The 18,154-nt window shown below is 24.3% G+C and overlaps 1 protein-coding gene across 1 annotated transcript in view; it reads left to right on the plus strand.

Moving 5' to 3' along the window:
- Positions 1-15,309: 15,309 nt before the first annotated feature.
- The window catches only part of LOC122507149, a 614,585-nt gene continuing 611,740 nt past the window's right edge, over positions 15,310-18,154 (plus strand). Inside the window, exon 1 of the mRNA XM_043619714.1 lies at positions 15,310-16,955. Within this exon, the coding sequence (XP_043475649.1) occupies positions 16,884-16,955 (72 nt within the window). The 5' untranslated portion in view covers positions 15,310-16,883. The remainder of the gene's footprint in view (positions 16,956-18,154) is intronic.

An 18,154-nucleotide genomic window follows, 5' to 3' on the forward strand; every position in this document is an offset into this window, starting at 1 on the left:
ATTTTTCTTAATTCAATGCTTTTCAATATTCTACTATTTTAATAAAATTATCCAAAAGAATTCAATTGTTAAACAAAAATTTTGATAATATTCTACACGAACATGCAATTATTGTCAAAAAAATAAAAATTCCACAGAAGTTCAATTATTTAAAATAGAATTTGCATAAATTTTTTTCGAAAAAATTAAAAGTTTTAAAATTTGGTATTAAATTCTTGGCAGTAATTCAATTATCTTTATAAATTTTGAAATACTTTTCAGGGATTTAATTATTTTCATAAATAATAAAATCATTCGGAAGAAGTCAATTATTTTCATAAATAACAATTTTCATCACAAGAATTCAATTATTTTCAAAAATTTTAATAAAATTCATGGCAAAATTTCAATTATTTTCAAAAAATTTTCTTAATTCATTAATTTGTCAATAATTTAAAAATTTGTTGATAAAATTATGTACAAGAATTCAATTTTAAGAAACATTCAATTATTCAATAAATTATCTATGTTTTTATGTAAATAATTGAATTCTCGTATAGAATTTTTTAATAAAAATTGATTTAGAAATTAATTTCAGTTAAAGTTTTTGATAAGAATTGAATTTTTGAGAAGTTACAATTTTAATTTCAATTTTTATAAATATTTAAATTTTGTAGAGGTTTCAAATTAAAAACTTTTTGAAAATCTGAATTTTTCATACTTTTAATTAAAAATTCTATAGAACTAATTTTTTTTTCAAAAAACTTAATCGAAATTTTAAAAAATTATTTCAAGTTTTTATTTTCTAATGTATATTTAATTGAAGAATTTCCGAATAATCGAAATTTCAAAAAAAAATTAAATATTGTAAACAAATGGATATGAAAATTCTCAAAGAACTTTTTTTAAAAATTTTTAAAAATAATTGATTTGAAGAAAAATTTTCTTTAAAAATTGTAGAAAATAATAATTTAATTGATAATGATGAAAATAATTTTAAAGAAGTTAGAGTAACAATTTTCTTTTATTATAATATAAAATAATGATTTTATCATTCGGTCTCCCTTAATTATTATAAAAAAAAGAAGAAATGGATCACTCCGAGTCGAAGGCTCGGAGTGATCCATTTCTTCTTTTTTTATAATAATATTGGAAGAGAGTCAAAATTTTGTCTGGAAATAAGGGAAAAACAAAATTAAATTTTTGTGGCAACTCTGTAAATGAAAAAAATAAAATTAAAATTCATTCAAAAAAATGAATAAAATATTAGGTAAATAAATGTCTTAATATTTCTTTAATGCAGTTTTAATTTGACATAAATAGTAAATTAGCAACAAAATATGTTTAATAATAAAAGGAGAATATTCGTAAAGAGATTTTGTAAGACGAATATTTTTATAGAGTATAATTATTCATTTCCGACTGTCAACAGAAGTGGAACGAGAGTGCGAGGCAAAATGAAGTAGCGCAACTTTAGTGAATTTCGCCACTTGAACTAATTTCTTTTTTTTTTATAGATACATATATCAGAGGGAAGAAATTTTTCCCCATCTTGAAAAAATCAAGCGGCTACTGTATCTTATGTGCTATTGTATACTGTTAAATGATGATGGAAGAGTATTTGGCTGATGGTTTTTGACAAAAGAGACTAGAGCGCATGAGGTAATGTTTCACACGGAGCCAGTTCCTGAGGATCATCGTGCAAAGGGAATCGTATTTCTTCAGGAAGATAATATATCCATTCCAGCTGTCATAGATGTCACACTTTCTAGTTCTAGAAAACACGATGGACGAATCAAAAATAATTACTCAAAAGTTTCGCAAAAAATGAAGAGTTAGTTTTTATATATGAAAATTGGTAATATTTTGTTTTGAATTTATTTTATTTGAGAGAAAATTTGTTGTTTGGAAATAATTATTCTTGGAATTAAGTTTTAATTTTAATTTTAATTTTTAATTTTAATTTTAATTTTAATTTTAATTTTAATTTTAATTTTAATTTTAATTTTAATTTTAATTTTAATTTTAATTTTAATTTTAATTTTAATTCTTTTGTTTGGTAATTCTTTTGCTATTTTACAGATTGACTTTTGTGTTGAGGGGATGGAAGAGAAAATGAAAAGAGGCGAAGAAAATTTTCCAAACGTAAAATATATTTTACAAAAGAGGATAAGGAGGAGGAGGAGGACATTAAAGTCGAGACTAGATTCTTCTCTTTTCGCGGTAAAGATGAATCATCTATATTGCTTCTCTGTCCATAGTGTATAGGTGAGTTTTTTTTCTCCATTTTTTTCTTTCTTTCTTCTCTTTAACCCTTTTTCTCCCGCTTTCTTCACTTCTCTGCCTCGTCGTTACTCCTTTTTTTTCTTTGCGCGAAGAAATCGTTATTGCCATCATGAGAATTCAAAGCGTGTAATCTCGTTCAAGAATTATCCTGCGGAACTCGTTCACCAATAAGGGATGCAAATATATCCTTAAAGCCGCGCACTTTAGACAAAGCACCGCGCTTAAAGAAAATTCATTTTTAATCCTACAAACTTGTTTCGATATTTTCACTTTTTGGTGTGATTTTTCTTTTTGCCAGGCTTTGCACTCAACTTTTGAAATTTACTATCTATAACTTTTTTTTTACAATTTGCTACTATTTGGATACTTTTTTTTTATTTGTGATACTATAAAATCTATTTTTTTCTTCTTTTTGAAAAAATCCCCTAATAGTTGAAATAAAAAATCATTCTCGAAAATTTTAATAAAATTCTTAAAAACGATTAAATAAATTTTAAGAAACTTCTTAGAAACAATATTCCACAATTTTTAATCAAATTCTTAGAAACAATAAAAAAAATTGTAATAAAATTCTTGGAAATAATTCAATTATTATTTATTTATTTTCAAAATTTCGAAGAAAATTTTTCGCAAGAATTAAATTATTTTCAATATGCACAATTTTAATAAGATTTCACAAACGAATTTAATTGTTTAAAAAAAATTCTTTCCGAAAATTCAATTATTTTCACATAAATATCGGAGCATATTTTTCAAAAGTAAATAAAAGTTATGAATATAATTATGAAGGCAAAAAAAAAAAAAAAAAAAAAAAAATGAAAACTAATTTCGCAATTGAGTGTCGGAATTTAAGAAAGTTATTATATTGAAGTGTCGCGTGGATAATAATAATTGGAATCAGAAGGAAGAACTCGGTCGTATTGTTGCTATAATATTCGCTATTGTCATTCATTATATTATATTTGATACTTTGATTAATCCAGATAACCCGCGTTATACCGGTGAATCGTGATAAAATGGGATCGTATTGTATTATCTATTGTTAGTTGTTAGTGAGAGGCGTTTCTTGACAGTTGTTGCTCAACAACAATGATTCATGAATCGCGTTTTGCCCCGCACAGCGCGCGTGTCTCTTCGATTTATCTTCCTAATTTGTTTCAATCCCATGTCCGAATAAAGAAACGTTTATATAGCTCTTTATTATTCTATTCTCATATTAATTTTATTTTATCTCTATACAATTTTTTTTCTTACTCTTGCATTTGTTTAATAATTTTCTATCAATCTGAGTAAATATAAATATGGAGTGAATAATTTTTTTTTAGAACTATAAATTAAATTTGTTATAACAATAAAATATGAAGATATCGATAACTCCGAGTCTTCGACTCGGAGTGATCGGTTTCTTCATTTTTATAATAATTAAAGTTGACCGAGTGATAAAATCATTATGAATTCAATTATTATTTTCAAGAATTTTAAACTAAAATTCTTCTTTAAATCGATTATTCGTAATAATTTTCGAAAAAGTTCTTTGACAATTTTTAAATATATTTGTTTACAATATTCAATTTTATGAAATTTCAATTATTCGTAAATTCTTCAATTAAATTTATATTAGAAAATAAAAACTTCAAATAATATAAAAAAAATTCAATTAAACTTTTTCAAAAAAATTAATTTTAAAATTCAATTATTTCTAAAAATTCACGCTGCTTTTAATATTCAATAATTATCTAAAACTTTAACTGAAATTCATTTTTAAATCAATTTTTATTAAAAAATTCAACGAGAATTCAATTATTTATATACAAAAATAAATAATTTATTTAATAATTGAATGTTTCTTAAAATTCAAGTTCCATAAAGAATTTTATCAACAAATTTTTAAATAATTGAATTCTTTTAACGTATTTTAATAAAATTTTTAGGAATAATTACAGTTTTCGAGGAATTTGATTGAAATATTGTATCAAAAATAATTAAAATCCTGCGATGAGTTTTATTATTTATGAAAATAATTAAAATTTCCCCAAGAATTTTATTAAAATTTTGTTAAAATAATTGAAATTCGGAGAAGAATTTTATTATTTATAAAATTACTTGAAATAGTGACAATAATTTTTTTTTATTTTTTAAACTTAATAATTGAATTTCTGCAAATAATTTTATTATTTTTGAAAATAATTTAATTCTTCCAACGAATTTTACTCAAGTTTATAAAAATAATTGAATTTATGTGAAGAAATTTATTATTTATATAAATAATTGAATTTTTGCAATGAATTTTATTCAAATTTATAAAAAGAATATTGAATTTTGATGAAGAATTTTTTTTTTTTATAAAAATAATTGAATTTCAGTGAAGAATTTAATTTTTTATAAAAATAATTGAATTCTTGAAAAGAAATTTGTTACATTTTTCTTAATAATTGATATTTTTCAAAAATTTGATGAAATTTTGTATTTTAAATAATTGAAATTTTTTTAAACTTTTGAACATAATTGAAATTTGTATTAGAAAATTCTACGAGAATTCAATTGTTTACATTATAATAATTGAATGTTTCTTAATATTGAATTCTTGTATATAATTTTATCAACAAATTTTTAAATTATTGAATTAAGAAAAATTTTTGAAAATAATTGAAATTTTGCAATGAATTGTATTATTTTTGAAAATAATAATTTTATTATTTATGAAAATAATTTAATCCCTAAAAAGAATTTTAAAATTTATGAAAATAATTGAATTACTGCGAATTTTTTGAATAAATTTTTAAATAATTGACGAATTTTAATAAAAATTTTAAGAATAATTACACTTTCCGAGAAATTTGATTAAAATTGAATTAAAAATAATTAAAATTCTGCAAAGAGTTTTATTATTTTTGAAAATAATTGAATTCCTAAAAAGAATTTATTTATTTACGAAAATAATTGAATCTCTGTGAAAATTTTATTATTTATGAAAATAATCGATTGATTGCGAAAAATTTATAAAATATTTGTAAATGAATTTAATTCCTGTGAAATTTTTATTGTTTTATGAAAATAATTAAATGTTTGCGTAGAATTTTATTTAATTTTTTTTTTAATTAATTGAATTCTTTTGAAAAATTTTATTAAAATAGTATATATTAAAAATCATTGAATTGAGGAAAAGTTTTGAAAATAATTATTGAAATTTTGCCAAGAATTTTATTAAAATGTTTTAACATAATTGAATTTCTGCGAAGAATTTTTTTACTTTTGAAAATAATTGAATTTCTGCGAAGAATTTGTTTACTTTTGAAAATAAATTGAATTTAGGCTAAGAATTTGTTTACTTTTAAAAATAATTGAATTTCTGCAATCATTTGTAATTTCTCTAAAATTCTCCAAATTATATCGTACAATTTACCAACCTTTCATCGTTTCTTAATCAAATTACGGACCTTATGGGCCTTTTTTTAAAAAAAAAATGACTTTTACGGACTTCAAGCAAATTTATGAACCTAGTTCGAACTTTGATTATTCGAATTTAGTATTTTTATTTGTTTATTTTATTTTATTATTTATATAATAATTTATAAAATTGTTTTTCTAATTTTGAAACTAATTTTATTGACTGAAGCAAATAAATAAAATTCGCCTAGGCGAATTTAATGATTTAGTCTCTTTAATCTTTAGCTTTATTTAAAATTTAAAATTATTAAATTCTGTGAAATTGGGAGGAAATGGAAAAAGAAAAATTGTTTATTGTATATAATATACATTACGGAATAACCTAGGTCGCGAGTTGCGTGCAAACATCCGGAACATAAAACGTATAGGAGATCATTTGCAAATGTTAATGTATTGTATTGTATGTATCTGTATGTGTAAATGCGTGACTCTGAAACGAAGAGAATATATACACGCTTTGAGAGTAGCCACGACTGTTACACGTTCATTGTGAACTGTAACACGTGCTCCCGGCGTTCCAAAGACATTAAAACCACAAAGGGGAGTGTCTTGAGTATACATCATATATGTATATACTCGACTCGCCTCTTACCAGAACCCGACAATCGATTTTAAATCCATCAATGTAATTATGATTTATTCGGAGAAAAAGGGCAAAAAAAAAATATATATATATGATGCGAGAGGGTCGTTGCACTTTTTCCGCGCACTGATATTTTATATTTCTCCTGCGTGTTAATTCGAAATTTTATATACGATTCGTTTCTTTTGGGAAATTAAATTTTTCTCTATTCGTGTGGGTAAATAAATATTTGCGGATTGTAATTTATTTTTAATTTAATTTTTATTTAATTTTTTATAAATTTTATTTTAGAAAATAATATTTGAAATTATTTTTTTAGAGGAGAACTAGGGATTTTCTTCCAGTTTCGCGAAAATTTGTTTTTTCCATTCTTTTCTTTTGCACTGAAATCTATTCTTATTCCTCTATTTTCTTTTTCCTGTATCATTTTTTTCTTGCTGTATAGTAAATAAATATTTATTAAGTAAACAAGATTTATTAATTGATATTAATTTACTAAAGAGAAAAATTTTGAAAATTAATTTAATTTACAGGGTTGCCACAGGTCAAGGAATTCAGGGAAAAGTCAGGCAAAGTAAAATTGGTCAGGGAAGTCAGGGAAAAGTCAGGGATTTTTAGTAAAAGTACTGGAAAAAATAGAATTTTAAAAATTCATGAAAAAACTCTGAATTTTTATGTTTTTTTTGTTTGCCTCGTAAACTATGAAATTACCACGAATTTCAATACAAAACCTTGAATTTTTTCTATTTCAGACAATAATTTCTTTTTAAATAACTTAATTCTTGAAAAACTACCAGAAAATTATTATTTAGAAATTATTTAGAGAATCATTTTTACAATTTTCATAAATATTAGATTGATAAAAGAATTTTAGTTAAAAATACTAAAAAAAAAATTGAATTTTGGAAAAGTTACAAATAATCTTTCAAAATTTAATTATATCTTTAAAAATAATAAAATTCTTCTCCAAAATTCAATTATGTTCAAAAATTTTTTAAAAATTCTCGTCAAAATTTCAATTATCTTTATAAATAATAAAATTCTTTTTCGAAATTCAATTATTTTTAAAAACTTTAGTAAAATTCTTGGCAAGATTTCACAGAAATACAATAATATACAAGATTTTTAATAAATTTCTTCGAAATAAATCAATTATTTTCATAAATAATAAAATTTTCACAGGAATTCAATTATTTAATATAAAAAATTTTAAAAAATTAAAAAAAAAATATCAATTATTTAAAAAGAATTTTATAAAATTCGTCGCAGGAATTCAATTATTTAAAAAAAATTTAACAAAGTTCTTTTCAAGAATTCAATATTATTTTTAGAAATAGTAAAATTCTTCACCGAAATTCAATTGTTTTTATAAATAAAATTCGTTGGAAGAATTAAATTATTTTCAAAAGTAATAAAATTCTTCGCAGAAATTCAATTATGTTCAAAAATTTAAAAAAAATTCTAGTCAAAATTTCAATTTTCTTTATAAATAATAAAATTCTTTAATATTCAATTAAAATTTTTTTTTAAATTCTCGTCAAAATTTCAATTATTGTTATAAATAATAAAATTCTTCTTTAAAATTCAATTATTTTTAAAAACTTGAATAAAATTCTTGTTAAAATTTCACAGAAATTCAATAATTTATAACATTTTTAATAAATTTCTTTGAAATAATTCAATTATTTTCATAAATAATAAAATTTGTCACAGAAATTCAATTATTTAAAAAGAGTTTTATAAAATTCGTCGCATGAATTCAATTATTTAAAAAAAATTTAACAAAGTTCTTTTCAAGAATTCAATTACTTTTATAAATAATAAAATTCTTCACCGAAATTCAATTATTTTAGAAAAATTTTAATAACATTTTTGGGTAAATTTTTTATTATTTTCATAAATAATAAAACTCATCGCAGGATTTTAATTAATTTTTGATACAATATTCTAATCAAATTCTTCGATAAATGTAATTATTCTTAAAAATTTCATTAAAATTTGTCAAAATAATTGAATTATTTAAAAATTTGTTGATAAAATTCTTTATGAGAATTCAATTTTAACAATCATATAATTTATTCAATAAATTATTTATTTTTTAATTTAAATAATTGAATTCTTCTAGAATTTTCTAATAAAAATTGATTTAAAAATGAATTACCTAATAATCGATTTATTATTTATGAAAATAATTGAATTATTGCAACGAATTTTATTATGTACAATTTTTTCAAATAATTGAATTTTTTTGAGAAAATTTACTACTTTTTAAAAATAATTGAATTCTTGCGAAGGATTTTATTAGGATTTTTGTAAATGTATTGAAGAATTTTAATTCCTACGAAAAAATAATAATGATTAAATAGGTATTTATTTAAAAAAGAAATTATTGATGTTTTTTGAATAATTTTACAATTAATGAAAATTTGTAAATAAATGTAATAGAACATTTTTTTGAGTTTCTAATAGTTTTTAGAGTGAATCAGAATATTTTTTAGGGTCAAGGAAAAAGTCAGAATTTTGTCTGGAAATCAGGGAAAAATAAAATTAAATATTTGTGGCAACCCTGATTTAATAATTTATTTGATAAAAGGGTAAGACTCCGTCAGAAAAAAAGCGATTTGCAAGTGGTCTTCCGATTTCTTTGAAAGCTTGGGAAATAGAAGTCTTATATGAGTTAAATTTAACCCTAAAAGGATTTTGAAAAATTTTTAAAATGGCGGCCGCTACGCCATATTGAAAATGAGTGTTGCGCTTTTTTCAAAAATTAATAACTCTGAAACTTTTTGATCGATTTTAATAAAATTTACAGGCGATATAGTTAAAAATACGTAGTTTAATTTTATATTATGACCAAAAAAAAATTTCCAAAATTTGTCAAAAAAAAAGTCAAAAAAATTTTTTGAATTAGTTTTTAGTTCAGTTGGCCTAATTTTTGAATTTTTTAATAAGTAGATATCGATTCCTTGTAATTTCACCTTTCATTTCATAAAAAAAAATTTATGGAGACTCTAATAGTTCTCGAGATATTGCGATTTTAGTGGGAGCGCGTACCGCGGAATTAAACTCCGTAGCGAGGCAGAATATGAAGCGAGCGTACAAACGTGCACAATAGGGTGTCCGTAACAATGCGACTTTCGAATTTTGTTTACGCCACCCCCCAGTTTCGTTCCAATAAAATAAAAAAAAGTTTCCCAAAATTTGAAGTCGATTGATTAATATTAACACGTGCCAGTGATCGATCGAAATTTTCAATTAAAAATACACAGGAAAACTGCACTTTTTAAAAAAAATTCATAAGTTTTTTAATTCTCATGCAAAAAATTCTCCAGGTCACATTTGCCTTCATTTTTAGCTGCACTATAAGATAGCACTTTGCCAAAAATTCAATTTTCAAAAAATTTTTAAATGGCGGATGTTTAAAGTGGGTCATAAAAATGCACCACAATATATCCAAGGTTTTAACACATAATTGTTGTCAAAAATTCAAAAAATTTCTCACTCGGAGCTATTTACGATCGTTTATCATGAATCTGATATCAGAAATTAATTTTTGAAAATTTTCGATCCAATATGGCGGGTTTAAAATTTTTATTTTCTACATTTTTGAAGTAAATATTCTAAAACAACGTCAAGGGCGATTTTTGGAAGCGCTATCTACGAATCTAATGTTAAAATTTTATTTTCTAAATTACCCGATCTAATATGGCAAGGTGGATTCAAATTTTTTTTAAAATATTCCTTTAATAATCGATTTTAAAAGCAGAGGTATAAAAAGTTAAATTTCTAAAAAAGAGTTTCTAAAACATCCCAATAATTATTTTTTGTAACTATTAATCTATAAATTAATATTTAGACTATTTACTTCAAAAATGTAGAAAATCATAATTTTGAATCCGACATATTGGATCGGATAATTTAAAAAATAAAATTTTAACATTAGATTCGTAGATAGCACATCCAAAAATCGCCCTTGACGTTGTTGTAGAATATTTACTTCAAAAATGTAGAAAATCAAAATTTTAAACCCGCCATATTGGATCGAAAATTTTGAAAAATTAATTTCTGATATCAGATTCATGATAAACGATCGAAAATAGCCCCGAGTAAGAAATTTTTTTGAATTTTTGACAACACTTATGTGTTAAAACCTTGGATATATTGTGGTGCATTTTTATGACCCACTTTAAACATCCGCCATTTAAAATTTTTTTGAAAATTGAATTTTTGGCAAAGTGCTATCTTATAGTGCAGCTAAAAATGAAGGCAAATGTGACCTGGAGAATTTTTTGCATGAGAATTAAAAAACTTATGAATTTTTTTTAAAAAGTGCAGTTTTCCTGTGTATTTTTAATTGAAAATTTCGATCGATCACTGGCACGTGTTAATATTAATCAATCGGCTTCAAATTTTAGGAAATTTTTTTTTATTTTATTGGAACGAAACTGGGGGGTGGCGTAAACAAAATTCGAAAGTCGCATTGTTACGGATACCCTATTGTGCACGTTTGTACGCTCGCTTCATATTCCGCCTCGCTACGTAGTTTAATTCCGCGGTACGCGCTCCCACTAAAGTCGCAATATCTCGAGAACTATTAGAGTCTCCATAAATTTTTTTTTATGAAATGAAAGGTGAAATTACAAGGAATCGATATCTACTTATTAGAAAATTCAAAAATTAGGCCAACTGAACTAAAAACTAATTCAAAAAATTTTTTTGACTTTTTTTTTGACAAATTTTGGAAATTTTTTTTTGGTCATAATGTAAAATTAAACTACGTATTTTTAACTATACCGCCTGTAAATTTTATTAAAATCGATCAAAAAGTTTCAGAGTTATTAATTTTTGAAAAAAACGCAACACTCATTTTCAATATGGCGTAGCGGCCGCCATTTTGAAAATTTTTCAAAATCCTTTTAGGGTTTAATTTAACTCATATAAGACTTCTATTTCCCAAGCTTTCAAAGAAATTGGAAGACCACTTGCAAATCGCTTTTTTTCTGACGGAGTCTTACCCAAAAATATAAATTTTCTTTTGCAGACAAAAACTAGCCGATAAAATTTTATTTCTCCGCCTGTAATAAAAAGTAACTTTTAAATTACGCTAGGAATCAAAATCAATTCTACGGTCAGTACAACAATGTATCAAATAAGAAAATTATTCAATTACACTCTCTCTACAGTGTTGTGATTCCATTAAAGATTGACCTTGACTGGATAATTTCATAAGTCTTATGTGCACTCGACGAGGGAGAAAAGGAAACGATTGAGAAAATAAAAATAGATAAAAAGAAAACAATTGGGAAAAAAAATCAATGAAACATGCTTTTTGCTTGAACGTGATATTTTTTTCTGTATCAAAGCACTTGCTGATTTTTTTCATGGCTCTTCATTTAGAAAAAAAACGTCTTCGTGTCATCTATAGAATGAGCGAACCACGATATGAATGAGGAGAGAAAAAGAGAGAGAGAGTGAGTTTCAAGTTGAGGGTCTTCTTTTTTTTTGAGGGTACTCACGTGTTGGTCACGTGATAAAGGTACGCCTATTGTCTCTTATGGTATTAGCATTTTGTGTGTACGTTCAAGAAAATGTAAATGTGAATGTATCCGCAACCTGCGTGTAGATATACCATTGATACTATATGGAATGAAAGAGGGTTGGCTGACCAATAGGGTCTTTTGAAATGCACTTTTTTTCTGTGTTTTTTTCTTTTTTTTTCTGTTTTTCTGTTTTTTTTTTTTTATTTATTTTCGTTTCTGAATCGTTTCTTTTATTCTCTTTTATTCGAGAGAGAAAATACACACCGGAGGAAATATTTTGTAATCTTTACAATTTTCTTTCAGTGTTTTGTTCCTATTGTTCAATTTTATTAGTCAGGCCGAACTGAATGAAATGAGAAAAAATAATAAAATTTGAAATTAGTAAAATTCGTGTAAAGTTTAAACTTTATTCATTTATAATTCGTATAATAAAAATAGTGGGATTATTTTTGACAGTGGGAGAATAATTAAAAATAATAATAATTAAAGTATCTAATAATTTTTGGAGTGAATCAGAATATTCTTTAGGGTCAGGGAAAATGTCAAAATTTTGTCTGGAAATCAGGGAAAAATAAAATTAAATATTTGTGACAACTCTGAATAAATAATAAAAAAATTAGTGTAGTAAATAAAGTAGTAAGAATTAATTTGTTAAAACCATAAATAATTAAAAATTCTGTTATTTGAAAATAATTTTTTGTTGCAGAATTGATTTTCATCGTCATTCACTATGGAACTTAGAAGACAAGGGTCAAAATAAAGGAGAATTTAGAGGACAATTCAAGGAAAAATAGAAAAGGAATTCAGAGGACAAATAAAAAAAGGAATTTAGAGGACAAATTAAGGAAAAATAAATTTAGAGGACGCAAATTAAGGAAAAATAAGAAAAGGAAGTCAAGAGAGAGGGAGAAAGAATTTTTAGATCTCGAGGATCACAGCAACGACGACGACAACGATGTTAATCATGAAAGACAAGCATTCACTTCTCCTTTTTCTTCTTCATCTTCTTCCACCTGATGAACTGGTGAGCTTTCTTTTGGGTCTTTTATAAATACGCTGATAATGCGCGATCCTCGTTAGAAAACAGAGAGAGAGAGAGAGAGAAAGACATAGATAATGGATATGGGAAAGAAATGTCTTTATTAGCTCTGTAAAAAGATTCGCTTGAATCAAATAGAAATATATTTATATACTTGTGTATTGCAAAAGAGGTGACGCGGCAAAATGAGAGACATCTTCACGCATACTTAAGATTCGAGGTGATAATAAATATATATATTTTTTGTATATATATATAGTATGTATATACGTTTGAGTTGTCGAAGAATTATTATCTCGTTATATCAACCGTTAGTGAAAGAAGCGCATAGGATTGCATTTTTCTTTTTTGGGGCAAAAAGAGAGAAGACATGCTTTGTTATCGTACTCTAGCTGCAAAATTCTGAATGTAAATCGCCCACGCAATTGGCTATTGTATTTTCAAGTAGCCGATGCAGAGTATGAAAAGAAGAGTTTATTCTTTTCCTTTCTTCAATTTTATTTCTCGAGCTGATTTTTATTCAAATTTCATTTTAACTTTATTTTTTTCATTTTTAACTCGAAGTTCAATTTTAAATTATTGTTCTGCTTTTGAAATTCAAATTATTGTCTTAATATTAAATTTTAATTTATTTTTTGCTATTGAATTTAAAATTATTGTTCTGCTTTTGAATTTTAAATTATTGTCTTAATATTAAATTTTTAATTATTGTTTTGCTATTGAATTTAAAATTATTGTTTTGCTATTGAATTTAAAATTATTGTCTTATTATTAAATTTTAATTTATTGTCTTGCTATTAAATTTAAAATTATTGTCTTGCTATTGAATTTAAATTATTATTGTCTTAATATTAAATTTTAAATTATTTTCTTACTGTTAAATTTAAAATTATTTTTTCAACATTAAGGAAATAATTTGACGGACAATAAAAAAAAAGTTAGTCTTTTGTTACAATTTTGTATTTTAAAAGAAAAAGACAGATTTTAAATTCATTTTGGTTAATAAAATAAGTTTTAGATTATAAATGTTTTTTTATTGACTGAAAATTGTAATTATTATTCAAAAGCAACTTTTAATAGTTTAAAATGTTAGAAACTAAATTCTTTGCGCTTCCACAAAAAAGAATTTAAAATTTAATTTGTTTTTTTTTATAAAATTCGAAAATTCGAAATATTAAATCAAAAGCAAAAATAATTTTGAATATTTGCAAAATTAAATTTTTATTTTCTGGTTTTTTTATTTAGAATAGAAATTTTATTGTTGGCAGCGGTTGTTTAAAATATTCACTCAATTAAATTATTAATTTACGCGACTAATTTTAGATATGAAAAATTTTCTTTGCATTGAATAATTAGTAAGTTAATGTCTTATTCATTATGCTCTACATATATAACGGATTAATTATATTGTTCCATTTGAGGAGGTCTTGAGAAATACCTCATTAGTCTATATATCGCACTGAATTTGCAGTTACAATATTAATTGAAACTCATTTTGATGTTCACTATTAGATTTCATGAAATTCAATATTCATTCAATTTATTTTAATAATAAAAGAAATGTTTCTATTTGCATAAATATTTATAAGCTTGAATTTTAAAGATTCGATGGAATTAATCATTTTCAAAAAAAGTATACTTTTTATAATTATTATAATTTTAATTAAAATAATAATTTTTGATATTATTATCAAATAATATTTACAATTATTTTCCTAATTAACTTCTTCTCTTAATTAATTTGTTCATTGATGTTTTTTAATTAATTTTATTGTGTAATTTTAATGTTGATAATTATTTTCTATAGAAAAAAGCAAAGGAAAAGATATTGCAAATATTTGACAGAAAGGAATCAAAATTATTATTTTTATTATTAATATTATTAATTTATTTTATTATTATTATTATTATTATTTTTATTTTATTAATTTATTATTTATTTATTAATATTAATTTATAATATTTATTATAATTATATTTTATAATAGTAAACTTATTAATAATTATTTATTAATTATTATTTATTTATTAATTATAATTTATTAATAATTTATTTATTTATATATTTATTAATATATAAGATTATATTGGAAATATTTGACAAAATGGAACGAAAATTATTATTTTTATTATTAATTAAAATTCAATTATTTTCTACCTATAATTTAATAATTTCTATTAAATAATTATATTTTTTAATTTGAATTTAATGTGTAAATTATATTTAAATTAATGTGTAAATTATACTTAAATTTCTTGTCTAAATTATAGTTAAATTTCTATATTAATATATTATTTATAATAATTATAATTATAAATTAACAAAAAATAATAATTGAATAATTTAAATAATCCCTTTGGTTCAACTGTTCCATTTTTTAATTACAATGTTCCTTTTTTTTTTGCAGATTTTGAACATGCTCCTGTTCGTGTTCCCCTTGTTTCGATGAACGGCGCGCGGAACCCGCGAGGACAGCCGGTTGCGTGTGTTGTATTGTCAGTTATTTCCCGGCAGTGCTGCAGTCAACTGTGAGTGTTTTCATCGTTCTTTACATTTATTTTCTTTATCGTTTCACGTTATTTAGAAATAAAAGTCAGTGTTTTAATTGTCAAGGAAATATTTCTTTTTCAATAATTGTCATTAATGTCATTAATCAAAAAAATCGATTTTTGAGGTTAATGTTTGCGGAGAAAAGCGCGCGAACAAATTTTCCCCATTTTCCAATATTTTCTTTCTAAATTACCAAAAGAAAAATGGTATGAATAGTGTGGAAAAACGATTAGTGACATCTATCGTGAGTGATTTGAATAGTGGGGAGAAAAAAATGAGTTTTCCGGGAAAAAATTTTCCCTCCATTCCGCCATTTTGTTTTTTGAAATTGGCAGTTTTTTAACGGTCGTTTTGTCAAGATGAACATTTTTCGCGCAGTGTTAGTTAAATCGTCGTGTGAAAAACTCGTGTGTCGTGTATTTTAATAGTGTTCTCGAGTCATCGCGATATCGTCGTAATGTTTATTAATGAAATTATTTATGTATTAACATTGAAGAATGTGTTTTTTGTCGGATTGTAAATCAAAGAAAATTGCAAGTTGTGAATAGTGAGGAGGAGCGTTTACATTGTTTCCTCGTGATGCCTGCTTCTTGTAATTATTATATTACGCAAGTCGAGGGCAGTTTATTTTTCTCGAGTTATGTGTGCGGAAGCGGTTATCGACAATCGTTACTTAAAAAAATTTGCAAGTTAAAGAAACAATTCGTTCGCCATATTTTTTACCCTCGAAATTTCGCCCTTGATTTTTCTAATTTTGTTCTAAGAATTAGAATTCCAGCGAACTAATCGACTAATTTGGATAAATAATTATTGAAACATAACCTATGAACAAACAATGGAATTGAAGTTCAGTGTCGCAATTAGAATTTTTCTTTTTGATTTTCATGAATTGGATCCATGCTTCATTGCTTGCGGTTTGTTTATGTAATAAAACTGGTATTGAACGTGCGAAAACTGCAGAACAAATTGCAAGGTTATTCGATGTACGTAATCGTGATTTAGAGGACGATGAAGAGATAAATTTTTCGAGATAATAGTGACAATTATTTGACTTTTTTCGAGTCTAATCTATGCGGGTAATCGGGAGTGTTTTAATGACCTTGACATACGTGTGTGTGGAAATATTTTAGTGAATTTTTTTTGCGAATAGTGCATTATTTTTGAGGTTATAAAGGACTCTTTTTTGAAAAGTGAAAATACTGATGTGAAACGATGAAATAGAAGAGTAATGAGTGGAATAATTGAAAATCGAGTTTAGAAGTGAAACGGGAAGAATTATGGCACGAGAGGAAATGAAATACGATAGTCGTCAGTGGTCAAGACTGATCTATGTCAGATGTTGTGAATCGTGATGTCAGCATTTGAAAGAGACGCTTTGACAGTGCTTGAGGATTCAAGGTGACGATCTGACGGATATCATCGGAGAATATTATCAATTTTATCATCAGAAGAAGAAAGATGGCTTACGTTCTTTGGCGAGTTTTTATGAGGAAGTACTCGAAAGTTCGTCTGGGAATAAGAAGTTTGCCGGTGAGTTTTTGATATTTATTTTTTTTTTTATTAAATGTCAGCAATTTTTTTTTCGCTGCGAGAGAAATTTGATCCGTCTCCTTTCGTGGTTTTTTTTCGGTATCGGAGGGAAGTTTTGTCTCTCCTTTTTCGACGGGAAGGGATTGAATCTTAAGAGCGCTATTGTTCTCCTTAATTCACGGGGATTTTTTATTCTTGTTCAACGTAATTTCTTTAAGGTTAATTTTTCAATTTATTTTTTTTTGTTTTCTATTTAAATTTATTTTTAATTGAAAATAATAACAAAAAAGATGATTATGGAAATAAATAAAAACAGAAAAGATGATTTTGGAAAAATAAAAAATAACGGATAAAGTTAAATATTCTATTGACATTTAAAAAATTTTTTTTTAATTATCAATAAAATGAAATGTCATTTAATGTCAATTTTAAACTGATTTTTAAATGAAATGGCGTGAAAATGAAAAAATAGGGTTCGTCTGTGTATAATTCTGACAATAAGTTGGCTTAAATTTAAAGTTTGAAAACTTTGGAATTGATTTTAATATCTTATCTTGTAAGTGCTGAAAAGGGGGAGCGATTTGTAACGTCACAGCTCGTCATATAAATCATTCAATCTTTAAACTCGGAAAGGGGATTCTAGAGGAAGTCCCGCAGTTTCATTTCCTAATGTTTAACGAATAAATAAATTTTGTTAAACTATATTTAATCAAAGTTCTTCGAAACAATTATTTTACGATTTTTAATTTTTACGAAAATTCGAATTAAAATACGTTGCATTCAAAAGTTGATTTAACTAATTTCTTTTTGTTTCATTTTTATTAATTTTAAAAAATTGTTTTGTATTAATAATTTAAATTTAAATATTTTTTTTGATAATCGTCATAAGTAATTGATTGATACAAATATTTTTTTCCGTTTTCAATAATAATTTATTCACGATGTTATCTATTATATTCTTAATGCAACGAATTTTAATATTTCCTGTCAAGAATAGAAAAAAAGATTGACTCGCGTGAAGAAGAAACTTAAGTTCCTTTTTGCGGTTAAACTGCGACAAGACTGAAATGCGTCTTGAGCAATAATTTTTCTAGATCCACATGTGTGGTCCAGGGAGTGCAATATTCTGCATATAATGTCGGCGAAGGTATTTTTTAGTTGAAGGTCAATAATTTCTTTCGCATTCAAATATATACATA

The sequence above is a fragment of the Leptopilina heterotoma genome, unplaced genomic scaffold, assembly GCF_015476425.1.
Source record: "Leptopilina heterotoma isolate Lh14 unplaced genomic scaffold, ASM1547642v1 Lhet_45, whole genome shotgun sequence".
Taxonomy (NCBI): domain Eukaryota; kingdom Metazoa; phylum Arthropoda; class Insecta; order Hymenoptera; family Figitidae; genus Leptopilina; species Leptopilina heterotoma.